Source organism: Sardina pilchardus, chromosome 13 (assembly GCF_963854185.1).
Source record: "Sardina pilchardus chromosome 13, fSarPil1.1, whole genome shotgun sequence".
Lineage (NCBI taxonomy): Eukaryota > Metazoa > Chordata > Actinopteri > Clupeiformes > Clupeidae > Sardina > Sardina pilchardus.
In genome coordinates this window covers 17,817,372-17,833,516 of record NC_085006.1, presented here as the reverse complement: position 1 = coordinate 17,833,516, position 16,145 = coordinate 17,817,372, and the positions used below count along the sequence as shown (strand labels likewise).

Here is a 16,145-nt window from a genome sequence, read left to right as displayed (position 1 = left end):
ATTTTAACACTATATTCTTAAAAATGGAAAAAGCGGATTTTGCCCCCAAAGTGCTTCCTTTTTCTTCCATGTTACCTACTGTAATTTTGGGCAAATGTGCAATATAATCCAACTTGTGTGCAAGCATGATCATTAAAAAGTGTATCACACCACAAGGGCCACTGTTGTGTCAGGGGGGCAATTCTGAAAAGGGCTTCCGTTAAGACTTTTGCAAACATGTTTTGGTTCAAGCTGTCAGTGTCACCCTATTTTTTTTTTTTTTTTGTTTGAAGACACAAATAGGTAAGATATCAGGGTGGTTGTGAAGACGAAGTAAAAAGCTTGTAGGGAGAGACATGCAATGCTGCACAAGTTATAATATTTAAATGTTACAGTGAAAATGTAGAACTGTAGATGGTGGTGTATAGTGCTATTAACTTCATTAATATACCAGGTTGTGACACAAATGATATTTAATGGACATACAGTATTACTATAGTTATTCATTCAATCCAAACATAACTGCTCTCTCACTTCTTTAGGGTTAGGGGTTAGTAACTAGTTAGCAATAACAACTTTGTTATAGTCGTATGGCAAAGGTATGTTTTCCCCCTGTAAAACCCGGGAAGTTAACTGAACTGAAATTATTTGAGTACTGTAAAGCCTGGGAAGCTAACTTATCTGAAATTATTTGAGTAAACCGGATGCCTTGACATTTGAGTTTGGCAACTCATTTAATTTGAGTGTAAATAAGTCATTCAACTGGAGTTATTAGTATATTGTACAGTATGTATTGCATTTTGTGTTGGGATAACTTAAAGGAGTCAAGTAAACTACACTAATTTTATTCACCTAATAACAACTTGAGTGAATTATCATGACAAGTAAGAATATAGGCCTACACACGAAAAAATGCAATGTACTCAATGTGTGAGCTATCATTTTCTATGGATTATGTGGGTAAATGCTTCTTTAATTTTCTAATAAGTATTCGTTCTCTTAGCTGTTAATTGTGGCTTCTTACTGTTTACCAGGTGATGGGCAAAAATATCGTGTTGATGATTTTCAGAATATGGTCAGATATACCAGGAGAAGCCCATTCTCAAAATATAAAGAACATTTTGAAGTTCACTTTTTCTTCGCCTAATGCAAAGTTGATCGCGTTTCCCAATTTGACTTTGACCTATAGTCACTTGAAAGTATCACAAAGTTGAGTATCCCAATGGTGTGATTGAGCCTCCTATTGTCTGTCTGTATTGTCTCTTGGGGAGATACAGACACATTATGCATGTTTACATTGAGTAACTATATTACCCCTCTTTTATGGGCAGGATATGAGCTTCAGGAGTAAAGATTTCAGGATTTTTTTAAAGGTTTAAATTTATATTACATGAATAGGATTACTGCAGAATGATGGTAATTGTGAAACATAATATTTATCACCATGGCAGTACTGGCCATCATGATATACTGTATCTTCAGATTATCATTACGTCTGCCAGAAGCATTACAAGTGATCTAAGATTTTAAAATCAGCCCACAGGCCAAGTCTGTTATGGATATCATCTGCTTGATGGTGTGTGGTGTCAATGTAAATAACACAATAACATAACAGCTATAGTATAGCCGTAAATATAGTTTAACTATTGCATTTAAGATTCAATTTCAGTCAAGATTAATATGTGATAATGTGTTAAGAATACTATGGACAGTGACATTCTGGGAAATGTAATGTGTGGTCAGCCATTTCTCATTGTGAATATACTTCTTGCCATGATTACTTAATTGAAATGAGTGGCATATACAGTCATAGCTGAAAGTGTTGGCACCCCATGCAATGAATAATATATCATGAATAAATAAATGTTCTTCCTTAAAAGACTGGGGTCATACGTATTGGCACCCCTATGTTAACCCTATGTTCTCAACTCCCATAGAGGCAGGCAGATTTTTATTTTTAAAGGCCACTTATTTCATGGATCCAGGATACTATGCATCCTGATAAAGTTCCATTGGTCTTTAGAACTAAAATTGCCCCACATCATCACACACCCCTCACCATACCTAAAGATTGGCATGGTGTTTTGTTCAGTTAGCCTATTAGCCTGTTTGATGCTCATTGAGCTCAATGCAAATCAAACCAGCTAATAGGCCAACTGAACAAAACACCATGCCAATCTCTAGTTATGGTGAAGGTGTGTGATGTTGTGGGGCTATTTTAGTTCCAAAGGTCAAGGGAACTTTATCAGGATGCATAGTATCCCGGATCCATGAAATAAGTGGCCTTTAAAAATCTGCCTGCCCCTATGTTAACCCTTTGTGTTATATTCCCATAGGGTTACATAGGGGTGCCAATACATTTATTTATTTATGATACATTATTCATTCACATAGAAAGTTGGTGTCCTTAAAGGTTGGATATTTTCTACTTTTATTACTTAAGGCATTAAGATCAATTTCCAAAAGATGATTTTATATTCCTCTTTTTAGTCAACTTTAACATGGGTGCCAACACTTTCAGCCATGACTGTATTTTACTCAAGTTGAAATTAGGTGAATAAAATGAGTATACAGTAGTTTACTCGACTCCTTAAAGTTATCCCAACACAAACTACACACATAGAAATAACTCAGCTGAATGACTTATATACACTTAAGTTAACTTCCCGGGTTTTACAGTGCGGCCAAGCAGTGGTGCTCAGGTAGGCAGCCAACAGAAGGTACCCAGGGACCATGTCCATGTGCTCAGTCTGAGTCCTGGTCAGGGACATCGACACTGCCTGGTACTGCACTGACTTCCACTTTCCTCACATCCACATATCGTCAACTCCAAGCACCTGACCTGTACTCACCAAGCTCCAAGCACCTGACCTCTGTGGTTAAAAGCTGGGGGGAAAGCATGCCATCCTTCATGTGCCTTCTTCTGTTGGCTGCCTATACCCGAGCACCACTGCTTGGATGGGGAAAAATGCCTTTGCCATACGACTATTACAAAGTTATTACTACTAACTAGTTACTAACCTCTAATCCTAAAGAACTGAGAGACCAGTTATGTTTGGGTAGAATTGATAACTATAGTGATATGTCCATTAAACATAATTTGTCACAACCTGGTACATTAATGAAGTCAAATAGCACCATAGACCACCATCTACAGTTCTACATTTTCGCCATAACATTAAAGTATTACAACATGTGCAGCAGTGCACTGTCTCTCCCTATAAGCTTTAAACTTGGCTTGACTCATTCCCATAGATAGGGGTACTGATTGATAGAGGTTTTGGAATGCTATGTTATGTTTCCAATCTGATATTCACTTTGAAAACTGGTTCTCTTTAGGCGGAGATTGTTTTTTTCATGTTCTAGGTCTGTTGTCTCTTATACTGTACAATACATGTTAATTCTGACACTTCAGCAGACATCCCACGAGTGTTAGCTTTCATTCCATACCATTGCTATCTATATGGTCCTTGTGGTTGTGGAGATATTCAACATTTATCGTTGGCCTGTCATGTTGAGCAGGAAACCAAAAAATTGGCCTGAAATTGCTTGTACAAGTCAATTTTTTTTTTTTTTTTGCTTGACAACCACCATAATATCTTACCTATGGGTGTCTTCTAACTAAAAAAATAGGTTGACCGCTTGTACCAAAACATGTCCGCAAAAGTCTTAACGGAAGCCCTTTTCAGAATTGGCCCCCTGACTACACACAAGCAGCATTTAGGCAGCTACTTGAAGTCGTCTCCAAGGCCACCAGTTAATTCTGGTTACAGCAATTCTGACGTTACGCACCAGCAACTGGTGTATATAATTCTGGGCAGCAGAAACAGCCAAGTAAAGAGGGTAGCACCGTAAATCGATAAGGACATTGATGGGGCTGGGTGATGTCTAGCATAAGCTAAAACTGCTGGACAAGCCCCCTGGCTAACCTCTACATAGTAGGCAACACAAACATTTAATGAAATAGATCAGCACGCACGTAGCACAAACGAGCGCAACTATTTTCAGGAGATTTGGACGCTGAATGGGACTGAATGACGTCACGCCTGTAACAAAGCGTGATTACTTAAAAAGTATAGCTGAACAAATGTTTTTTTTACGGCACAAATCAGCACAAACGTAGCACAAACGATTGAGACCATTTTTGGGAGTTTTGGACATTGATGGGGGGCTGGTGACGTCACGCGAGTAATAAATAAACCATAATAACGTGGAAAACATAGTAGCACAAATGTTTCTTTTAACGGCACAAATCAGCACACATGTAGCACAAACGATTGAGACCATTTTTGGAAGATTTGGACATTGATGGGGGGCTGGGTGACGTCACGCGTGTAACAAATTAAGTGGAATAGCTTAAAAAACATAGTGACACAAATGTTACTTTTAACGGCACAAACCAGCACAAACGTAGCACAAACGATGGAGACCATTTTGGGGAAATTTGGACATGTATGGGGGGCTGAGTGACGTCACTGGCCAGAAAATGTAAAGTTGAATTACTTAAAAACCCTTAACGGCACAAACTATTATTTTTACGGCACAAACCGGCACAAACGTAGCACAAACGAATAGCAGTGTTTTTAATCATTTTTGAATAACATGGGGGGCCAGCTTCACGCAGGTAGCCTATTAGCCTGTTTGATGCTCATTGAACTCAATGCAAATCAAACAAGCTAATAGGCTAACTGAACAAAACACCATGCCTATCTCTAGGTATGGTGAAGGGTGTGTGATCTGATGATGTGGGTCAATTTTAGTTCTAAAGACCAAGGGAACTTTATCAGGATGCATAGTATCCTGGATCCATGAAATAAGTAGCCTTTAAAAATAAAAAAACTGCCTGCCCCTATGTTAACCCTGTGTGTTAAATTCCCATAGGGTTACATAGGGGTGCCAATATGTTTGACCCCAGTATTTTGGGAAGAACATTTATTTATTTATAATACATTATTCATTCACATAGAAAATTGGTGTGTCCTTAAAGGTTGGCTTTTCCCTAATTGTATTACTTAAGCCATTAAAATCAATTTCCAAAAGATGATTTTATATTCCTCTTTTTAGTCAACTTTAGCATGGGGTGCCAACAATTCTGACAATGACTGTATGTATTTCCATGGAGAAACAAATAGAAAACACTTTACCAGGTAATGCATGATGGATGAGGATTTATTACACGTATAACATGTGAAACATGCTTTTCAAAAACACATTTACAGCAACGGTATAGAATATCAAACTTCTCAATGTTTTTTCAGTGATGGAAGCATGTCACAGCTTCACAAGCTCAAAGCTTTGGCTCAATAATACGACGGACTTTGATTCTCTTGGGATCCCACACGCAGTCTTCTTCCAGACCACTCCTGACCATACCGCACTTTGGAGGACACCAGGCTGTGTTATACCCATTGTAATGCCAGGTTTTCTGCAAGGGATGACCTTGGCGGTCGACCCTTTTCACCTTGCCTACATTTACCACCACCTTCAGCACAGCCCTCTCATGCTCACGCAGATCCAAAGGATAGTGGCTGGCCTTCTGCAGATCCCGGCTAAGGTAAACCCCTGGCCCCAGCATACCATCACTGGATGGCTTGAAGCCATTCTTCTTAATGATCTGTGCAACCTCTTTTGATGTGCCGTGGTACATGGTGTAGTATTGGTTGTCACCCGGTGCTTTGAAACTCTCCAGTTTAGGCTCTGCTGAGGAATCCAAATCATCATCTTCCCAAAGCTTTGGCTCAATAATACAACAGACTTTGATTCTATTGGGATCCCACACGCAGTCTTCTTCCAGACCACTGGGGACCATACCGCACTTTGGAGGACACCAGGCTGTGTCATACCCATTGTAATGCCAGGTCTTCTGCAAGGGATGACCTTGGCGGTCGATCCTTTTCACCTTGCCTACATTTACCACCACCTTCAGGACAGCCCTCTCATGCTCATGCAGATTCAAAGGATAGCGGCTGGCCTTCTGCAGATCCCGGCTAAGGTAAACCCCCTGCCCCAGCATACCACCACTGGATGGATTGAAGCCATTCTTCTTAATGTTCTGTGCAGCCTCTTTTGATGTGCCGTGGTACATGGTGTAATAATGGCCGTCAACTGGTGCTTTGATGCTCTCCAGTTTAGGCTCTACTGAGGAATCCAAATCATCTTCTTCCCACATCCTAGACCTAGACATTCTACTAATTAATCAGACAAAATAAAGAGGCATGGGTTTTCATGAAACTGCATTGCGGATATTACATAACTTTTATTTCTATTTGTTCTATCTACAATTATATAGGTAGTTGTCTCTTCACATTTGCTCTTTCAAATGGATGTTCAACTGGCTCATGCTCATTAGAATTTTTCTTTCAACCCTCATTGGGCCTCAGTTTTGTGATCACTCACTTGTACAACATTAATACTCTATACATACATGAATGCTAATTAATACAGTGCAACCTGTCCTCTAGCAACCCTAAGATGAATGAATGCTTACCTCTTATGCTGTGTTGAAGTCTACTTTGTGGATGAATGAAACAGATATTTTCCAAAGAGACAGATGTGGTTATCGTACAGTTCAAACATGCTTATATACGGATTCGGCTGGGTGTACCAGGGCAGGATAAAGGTATGTCCTATGGTGCGCTTTAGTTTCATTTCAGGTTCCAGGATCGTTTCCTAAGAAAGACTATCATAAAACGCAGATAATATGTAACCTTGAATATACAACAGTTTTTTCTGTTATCTTTATAGCCATTGCATTAGACTAGGGTTTCTCAACGGGGGCGGTAGCGCCCCCCAGGGGGCGTTCGGACATTGTTGGGGGGCGGTGTGGACGAGGCAGCATAGAGGGGGGCGCTCGGGCACAAATGGGGGGCGTGAATTTCTGTTATTCATCTCAACTTTTAAGCCTCTGACAGTGACTACACATGGTGTACATTTGAATTTAGATTAAAACGATGTCTTTGTGCAAATGATTGAATTGATGTCAATGCTAGTTCTCAAACTATATAGGTTAGGCCGCAGACCGGCACCGGTCTGCGACGTGAACACTGCAGGCCTACGCAGTCACATAGTGAAATTATTCCCGGCGCTTCGTCTGATTTGCAACTGATCAAGCAAATGCAGACCGACAGAAAAAGAAAACAATCCTTTCTGCAATCAGGAAATACTCGCTAGTTTGGTGTCTTCAAACATACAGGCATGCAATTAAGTAGTGTGATCGTGCATTCAATGCATGCATGTGCGCGTTTACGCAACAGAAACTGAAACTACCCGATAAGAACGTTGGTAGCAAAGCTCCGCTGCAACCGGTTGGAAGGCTATTTAATTATGTAACAACATTTAATAAAACGACATGGATTCTTCCAACGTCCATAAAAACATATCCACCTCATGTTTTTTTTTTTTTTTAGGGGGGGGGGGGGGCGTTAAGAGGATCATCAAGACGTTAGGGGGCGTTTGTCCAAAAAAGGTTGAGAACCACTGCATTAGACTTAGAACACCATTTGGCTTGTTATCATACAGCGAATGGTGTTTATATACAACACGGACAGTGTGCAAGAGAGTGACATCATTAGGGTGACCACTGGCATGACACGGAAAAGTATGGCACTTGTACCCAAAGGTGAGGACAAATGCCCAAAAGTGAGGACACCCCCAAAACTAAAAAAATAATAATAAAATAAGAATGTGTGTGGTGTGTATTTGGACTTGTAAACCGTTAAATTCCAAAGCAATGGACTTGCATGAGCAAGGCACCCAACCCCTCACTGCTCCCCAGGCGTTAAAAGCAGACAGCCAACTATACTGGGTTAGTGTGTGCTGTACCTCACTTGTGTATAGGCCCAATCCCAATGTCAGCCCTAAAGACTAGTACTAAGGACTCACAGACTTAATTGATTTCAGGTGCTAAGTGAGTGAGTGTGTGAGGCCACATTAGCCTGGCACGCCCTCCCAGTGACGCAACGCCTTCAGGCTTTTGCTGCTGGTCTGGTCAACTCATGGAGGTATTATATATAACTGGAGAGCGTGACTAAGTCCCGCCCTCCATACAAATGAATGGCCGATGCTAGGCTAGTAAATCCGGCCAATTTTCGTCAACGCCATATTGAACACTGGAGCTCCGATCCAGCGCCAGTCGGCTTTGACCATGCGCAAAGATCCAAAGCTGGAAATGACGCATGGACCTACATTGATCTTTATTGGACATTCTGTAAAAAGAGAGTCATCCTCCAGTTCAGAGGGTGGCGATAATGCACACACCTTGCTTGCCGCGTAACAACAAGCAGAAAAATTTGCTCGGGAACGCACACCTGAGTCCAGTGGAGTGTCGCACGGAGTAATGATTGGCTGTAGGTACCCGTCCACCAACATGTACGCGCATGAGAGCTCGTGCCCGACACGGATTTTCGTGCACGGAGCTGGTTCTAAATGCTCCATGAGGCGCCATAATTGAAAATGGCGCTTGCTAACTTGCCGAAGCTAATCAACACAGCCTTGACCCCCTGGGTCAACTGCTCATTGAGAAGGATTTCTGAGTTCCCGAAATCTGCGGAACTGCCCCCTTTGGTCGAGAACCAATCAACTTTGAGCAGCTCCAACGGCTCTGGGTAGAGGCGTGTTCAAGGCAGAGGAAAGAGTGTTGTTATTGGTTTAAACTCGGCAAACCGCTTTCTGACATCTACCAGTAGCAAATCGAGGCACTTAAAGGAGGCGGGTCAACCAGCGCTTGCAAGAAACCATGTTAGCATAGGCTGTTGGTCAGACTAAAGTCTCGCAGAGCCTTTGAAAGTCGATGGTAATCAGGCTAAGGCCACATGTGCTCAGATAGGTATTTTGGGATTGGGACAGCACTTCACGAGATCACGTGTACCTTGGCGATGTTTACTAACAAAGACGTTGCTAACATTTGCACCATGCACGTGTGTGTCAGGCGTGCTGTTGTTTACCTTAATTTCCGGATTTTTCTATGATCTCCGCGGTAAACTTCACAACACTTTGAACTGTGGGTAATTCCCTTAGGTTAAGTCTGCACCGATGCAGACTAACGGAAAGGGCTCGGTAAACATGTACTCAAACCCTCACGCCCGTTGTAATTCGACATTGGGACAGCCCTAAACCCTAACGAATTTCGCAAGAACGCGCACTAAAGTCCGTGAGTCCGGACATTGGGATTGGGCCAGACTGTGTGTTGTGCTGTGTGAAATTCAAATTCAAGATTGGGTTAAAGGCAGAGATTAAGGGGGTATTCACACCTGCCTTGTTTAGTTCGATTAAAACGAACTCAAGTTCGTTTCTTGCTTGGTTCGGACCTTTTTGACTGGTGTGAATACAATCACTCGAACTCTAGTGCGGACCAAACAAGCGGACCGAGGCCCAGCTGAGGAGGTGGTCTCGGAGCGGTTCCTATCGAACCCTGGTGCGGTTTGTTTATGGTGTGAAAGCAGACCGACCTCGATCCGACCCAGTTACAGAAATCTACCTTTTTTGGATTTGACGAGCTCCCGTAGTTTTTGCGCATTATGGGAAATGTAGGATAGCTCCGTGACGCACAACAGCTGTAAGCTGCAGTGGGCTAACGCTTTTTTGCCAACAATAATTTGATTTTGCATCTCCTACCCGTTCCGTCTTCCGTAGGCCTGCTGTTAGCATGTTGGACACACATGAGAGCTCTTCTCAGCTGTTTTGTTGCACGTCTTCGTCGTTGCAAAATTACGAGCATGATATTGTTAAACTTGCATGAAACGGTCTTGACGCTCAAGCACTTCTGCAAAGCTGTAACTGTATAAACTATATTGCTAGGATAATAACGAGTACAGTACGCAAACATAGTATTTACGTGGGCCAACTTTGACTTTGGCTTCCTATTCTTCACCCCACCTACACGTTTACCAGCCAATGGTTGAACGACCTTAGCACATGTGCTTTTGTTTATAAATTTTGGTACGGTTGCAATTAATCACGGTGTGAAAGCGAACCGCACTAAAAAAGAAAAAAAGAAAAAAAGAAAAAAAAATTGGTCCGGACCAAATAAGTGAACTAACGGACCTTCCTGGTGTGAATACGCCCTTGATTATCCTTACGGGATCCAAAGAGTATAGAGTAGGCTATTATTATGAGAACAATATCCAACATGAAACTTGTGAAACCAATGTACATTTATTAACTTGACAAAATTTGATGTTAAATCTGAAATTAGTATATTCAGTGGAACAGCAGTATATTAAATAAAGAAAAAACAAAACAAAAAACATAGGAACTTGGATTGGGTGTTGCAGCAAGATCAATAAACATAAACAAAAATAAAAAAAATATTAGTGTAGAGTGTTCATTTATAGCTCCTCCAGGCATTTGCAATAGATACAGACGATTAGAAGGTTGCCGCCCCCTCTGGGGGGAAAACATGCTAACATCACACATGAAAGTCAGTGGGCTAACTCGCTAGTAGAACACAAATGTTTTCCCCCACGGGGGATGTTTCAGCCATGGTAACCACGGCACCTGGGGGCGGTAACCACGATTATGACGAGATGCCGTCTGTAAAGGAGGCATGACCAGTGTGGCACCAAGCCTAGCCAAGTCGTCACCAATCAGAAAACCTCTATCTGCCATCACCTGATTGCCTGGATTGATGTAACTGTAAAAGCCAGATTTACCACTGATGTCTTTATCTGATATCCTCCCTCCCCACATTTGGGTAACAAATGATATTGCGCCATAGGGTGTGATACCTATTAGAGCCTTCAGAGTATTATGGTGTTTATAAATCGACCAGGTCTGTGCCCTAGCCCTGAGATTGAATGGCCTGTCGATGAAAAACTGTGCAGTCAATGAGAACTACACATTTCTTAAACCTCTTCTTGAACTTCTGTGGCATGTTTTTCTGAAGAACCTCTGCAGATGGCCAGGAGATTAAAAATTGGAGACGCTTTGCAAGGACAGGTATGACTTCATTGATAACATTCGACACACATGCAGAGGACACACCAAACCTGAAACTAAGGTCTAAATGGGCTAATCCCTGTCAGAGCTTCACCAGTTAAAAGAAGTTGATTTTCCTTGGAGATAACCCTTCTTTCCGAAATAAGTGGTGCAATTAAATTCAAGATCCAAATAAAAACAGAAAATGATGGCAGTCCAAAATAAAATGAAAATAATTTCCGTTTGTGGTTAATTTCACTAGCTGCATCATTCGCTTTGACAATGAAATTTTCTGAAGAGATGGACAACTTTGACAGCTTGTCTTTGTAAGAGTCTCTCTCTAAACGCAACCTATGTACCTCTTGCTGTAGCATTTCACACATGACATAGTCCCTCATTTTCTTGGTTGTCCCCTTGTTCTTCCTGGCCATCAGGAACAACCTCTGGTTCTGGTTCTGGTTCTGGTTCAGCTGCAGAATAAAGCAATCTCCTTCTCACTGCTCGATGGTACCGACCCTGTTTATCTGTTGCTCTCTTAGCAGATGTGGTTGGATCTGCTAACTCAGGTCGGGGTCAGGGTTCGGACAACCTGCACAATATAAAGACATAGGCGATTTAAAGGGATAATCCGGAGTGAAATGCACTTTAGATCAATTTTTCGGAAATGTCGCTGTGGCAGCTGCGCAACGCTTCAACAACACTTTACTAACATTTCCGGAAAGGTACTGACTCGATTAAATTCATTCTGGACTCTCTATCCGACCACATAAAGACGTGAGGATACTTCGGGTTGGCTTTAGGGACCCTCTACTCACTACCACGTAAGTGTAGCGTTGTTTGGAACAGTAGAAGAGGTATAAAAATAGCGTTTTGTAGTGGCGAAAGGACCTGCCCCGGTCACTTACAGGCTAACGAGTTTTGGCTAAAAACGGTGAACTCGAACTTTCTCAAAATACATCCGAATGACATGATTTTGGTGTCAACTCAACGTATGTACTCCCAATAGTCCGAGAAATTGATCTAAAGTGAATTTCACTCCGGATTATCCCTTTAAGCATGTGCTCTTAGGTGACTATATTTTACCATAGGCCTATGTTTACCATTTTGAACACTGGAGAGTTCAAGTTAGGCCTAAAAAAGCAAGCTTTACAATGGACACACTGCCTTGGCCAAGATAGATAGATAGATAGACGGACAGACATAAGTTTTCAAAAATACTTAAAAAACTATACATAATTAAAGTTATTTTGTGCATTATCGAGTCTTATGGCAGCTAGTGTTAAGTGAAAGCAGCCTTTTTGTTAAACAAACACTGACGACACATTAGCCAAAATTAGTTTGTTTGCACTAGCCTACATCTAAAAAGACTGCACGCTTTCAGTGTGTAACAACACCTTTTGCCCTTGTATATATTTAACTTTACATTGTAGGCCTAATGTGTCAATTGGAAAGCATATCAATGAAGTTAAGTCAATACGGTAACAGCTTCTAATCTAAGCCATCAGCCGTGTGGGCGTTTCTTTACAGCTGAGCGAATGCTAGCTAGCATTAGCACTGCCCAAACTAGAGTTGACATATCTAGCAGGCTAGCCATTATGGTTTACTAAATTATTCAAAGATAACCAAACCAAACATTTTATACATTAGCCTACCTGTGAGAAAATGTCTTCTGCAAACTTTGTGACTGAGGTTTGGTTCCCAGTCTGCTTTGTTAGAAGTGGCTATACTCCGCCACCAGCCAGTCTTGCTATCTTCTAACTGTTGACGACGTTGACTCGATTGATCCTCCTCACCCACAGTCTCCGCCGGATATATTTTCTTTTTTTCTGAAGGAAATCGGTAAAAGCCTACCCCCTTAACCGAAAACCTAGTGGCGCAACCCCAAACACAACACGTTTTCGTCATGTTTCAAATCGTTGATCATCAACAATGTCCAGTAGATGGCACGGCTACAGTAGCCGGCTGGCTATAGAAGCCGCTGGCGTTCTGCCACCCGGAAGTATTTTTTGGCCGATTCAGGCCATTGTTTACCAACATTCTGAAATCAATCAATCAATTTTTGTTGTAATGTAGGCCTAACTGGTTTTATTTTTATACTCACCAGAGATGTTCTATTTCTTGTATTTAAGGCCTTTCCTGGCTGCCTCCAGGATTGGATTATTGGCCAGAAACTTCTCACGCATATCCGTACATTCTACTGAAAAGTTGATGCAGACCGATGCAGACATGGAGTTCTGCCTTTACAGAGTCTACTTCGAGTCAGTTTCTCTCATTTCTCCATGCAGTGGTCATAATGGAAAACACTCTTTCAGTGTGAGCATTGCTGCAGGCAATGGAAAATACGGATCTTCAAGTTCTTCAGAGGCACATCGGACTGGGTGAAAAGTTTCAAATATCTCTCCTCAGTGCTCCAATTCTCTACCTCCTCCCAGCTGCTGACACATTTCTCAGCAAAGGAATACCGGAAATCTAGTCACTTTTAAACACGATGCTAGCTGGCAAGATGTTACTTGTCTAATCCGATTCAATGATCTATGCTAGACTGAAGCTAAAAGTTGTATCACCAGACTCACAGAATGGCTGGATGAACGGGAACAAGGTAAATATCAATTGTTTTGCTTGAGGGGGAGGTGGAAAATGAGCTTATTTCCAAAAATGGCGGAATATCCCTTTAAAGGAACACGCCACCCCCAGGTGAAATTGGGTCACTCCCCGCAGTCCCTAGAGTTGGATGAGTGAGCCAAAGCGTTTTGTAGCCAACCCAGCCACTGTCCTAATCTAGAAACGCCCCGTTAGCCTTATCTTAGCATAGTCGCTGTATTCCAAAGTGTCCGGTTAGCATGTCGTTGCAAAAGTGAATCAAATAACTCAAGATTTTTTATAAGTATTTCTCGTAACCTGTACATTCACATCGAGTGCAAATACCAATGCAAATTCACACGAAGGTATTTACTAGACCAATTTAGATGTGGAACTATTTTCGGGCATTGCACCGTCAAAGCACAGCTGCCAGGTGCAAAGACACCACCAGCATCTGAAAACCCTCAACTTCTGTCAATACACTAACGTGACTACAAAGTTTTCCGCTACTAGGCAGTGACAGGTGGGCTTTTTCTAAGACACCACGCAGCACCGCAGCTTCAATACACCATAACTATAACCATGTAGTTGCAGTAAGAGAAGAAGTTGCAGTAAGGTTGTTAGTTACATTAAAATTAGTTTAACATCTGTTACTTTTAACGGCACAAACCAGCACAAACGTAGCACAAACGATGGAGACCATTTTGGGGAAATTTGGACATGTATGGGGGGCTGAGTGACGTCACTGGCCAGAAAATGTAAAGTTGAATTACTTAAAAACCCTTAACGGCACAAACTATTATTTTTACGGCACAAACCGGCACAAACGTAGCACAAACGAATAGCAGTGTTTTTAATCATTTTTGAATAACATGGGGGGCCAGCTTCACGCAGGTAGCCTATTAGCCTGTTTGATGCTCATTGAACTCAATGCAAATCAAACAAGCTAATAGGCTAACTGAACAAAACACCATGCCTATCTCTAGGTATGGTGAAGGGTGTGTGATCTGATGATGTGGGTCAATTTTAGTTCTAAAGACCAAGGGAACTTTATCAGGATGCATAGTATCCTGGATCCATGAAATAAGTAGCCTTTAAAAATAAAAAAACTGCCTGCCCCTATGTTAACCCTGTGTGTTAAATTCCCATAGGGTTACATAGGGGTGCCAATATGTTTGACCCCAGTATTTTGGGAAGAACATTTATTTATTTATAATACATTATTCATTCACATAGAAAATTGGTGTGTCCTTAAAGGTTGGCTTTTCCCTAATTGTATTACTTAAGCCATTAAAATCAATTTCCAAAAGATGATTTTATATTCCTCTTTTTAGTCAACTTTAGCATGGGGTGCCAACAATTCTGACAATGACTGTATGTATTTCCATGGAGAAACAAATAGAAAACACTTTACCAGGTAATGCATGATGGATGAGGATTTATTACACGTATAACATGTGAAACATGCTTTTCAAAAACACATTTACAGCAACGGTATAGAATATCAAACTTCTCAATGTTTTTTCAGTGATGGAAGCATGTCACAGCTTCACAAGCTCAAAGCTTTGGCTCAATAATACGACGGACTTTGATTCTCTTGGGATCCCACACGCAGTCTTCTTCCAGACCACTCCTGACCATACCGCACTTTGGAGGACACCAGGCTGTGTTATACCCATTGTAATGCCAGGTTTTCTGCAAGGGATGACCTTGGCGGTCGACCCTTTTCACCTTGCCTACATTTACCACCACCTTCAGCACAGCCCTCTCATGCTCACGCAGATCCAAAGGATAGTGGCTGGCCTTCTGCAGATCCCGGCTAAGGTAAACCCCTGGCCCCAGCATACCATCACTGGATGGCTTGAAGCCATTCTTCTTAATGATCTGTGCAACCTCTTTTGATGTGCCGTGGTACATGGTGTAGTATTGGTTGTCACCCGGTGCTTTGAAACTCTCCAGTTTAGGCTCTGCTGAGGAATCCAAATCATCATCTTCCCAAAGCTTTGGCTCAATAATACAACAGACTTTGATTCTATTGGGATCCCACACGCAGTCTTCTTCCAGACCACTGGGGACCATACCGCACTTTGGAGGACACCAGGCTGTGTCATACCCATTGTAATGCCAGGTCTTCTGCAAGGGATGACCTTGGCGGTCGATCCTTTTCACCTTGCCTACATTTACCACCACCTTCAGGACAGCCCTCTCATGCTCATGCAGATTCAAAGGATAGCGGCTGGCCTTCTGCAGATCCCGGCTAAGGTAAACCCCCTGCCCCAGCATACCACCACTGGATGGATTGAAGCCATTCTTCTTAATGTTCTGTGCAGCCTCTTTTGATGTGCCGTGGTACATGGTGTAATAATGGCCGTCAACTGGTGCTTTGATGCTCTCCAGTTTAGGCTCTACTGAGGAATCCAAATCATCTTCTTCCCACATCCTAGACCTAGACATTCTACTAATTAATCAGACAAAATAAAGAGGCATGGGTTTTCATGAAACTGCATTGCGGATATTACATAACTTTTATTTCTATTTGTTCTATCTACAATTATATAGGTAGTTGTCTCTTCACATTTGCTCTTTCAAATGGATGTTCAACTGGCTCATGCTCATTAGAATTTTTCTTTCAACCCTCATTGGGCCTCAGTTTTGTGATCACTCACTTGTAC

General features: G+C 41.8%; 1 protein-coding gene across 1 annotated transcript in view; it reads right to left on the bottom strand.

Annotated features, from left to right (window-relative positions):
* LOC134099153 (uncharacterized) overlaps positions 1-15,912 on the bottom strand; it is a 53,623-nt gene extending 37,711 nt beyond the window's left edge. Inside the window, exons 1-3 of the mRNA XM_062551945.1 lie at positions 15,044-15,912; positions 5,293-6,164; positions 2,760-2,780 (exon numbers count right to left, since the gene is read on the bottom strand). Of these exons, the coding sequence (XP_062407929.1) occupies positions 2,760-2,780; positions 5,293-6,164; positions 15,044-15,912 (1,762 nt within the window). The remainder of the gene's footprint in view (positions 1-2,759; positions 2,781-5,292; positions 6,165-15,043) is intronic.
* Between the last annotated feature and the right edge of the window lie 233 nt (positions 15,913-16,145).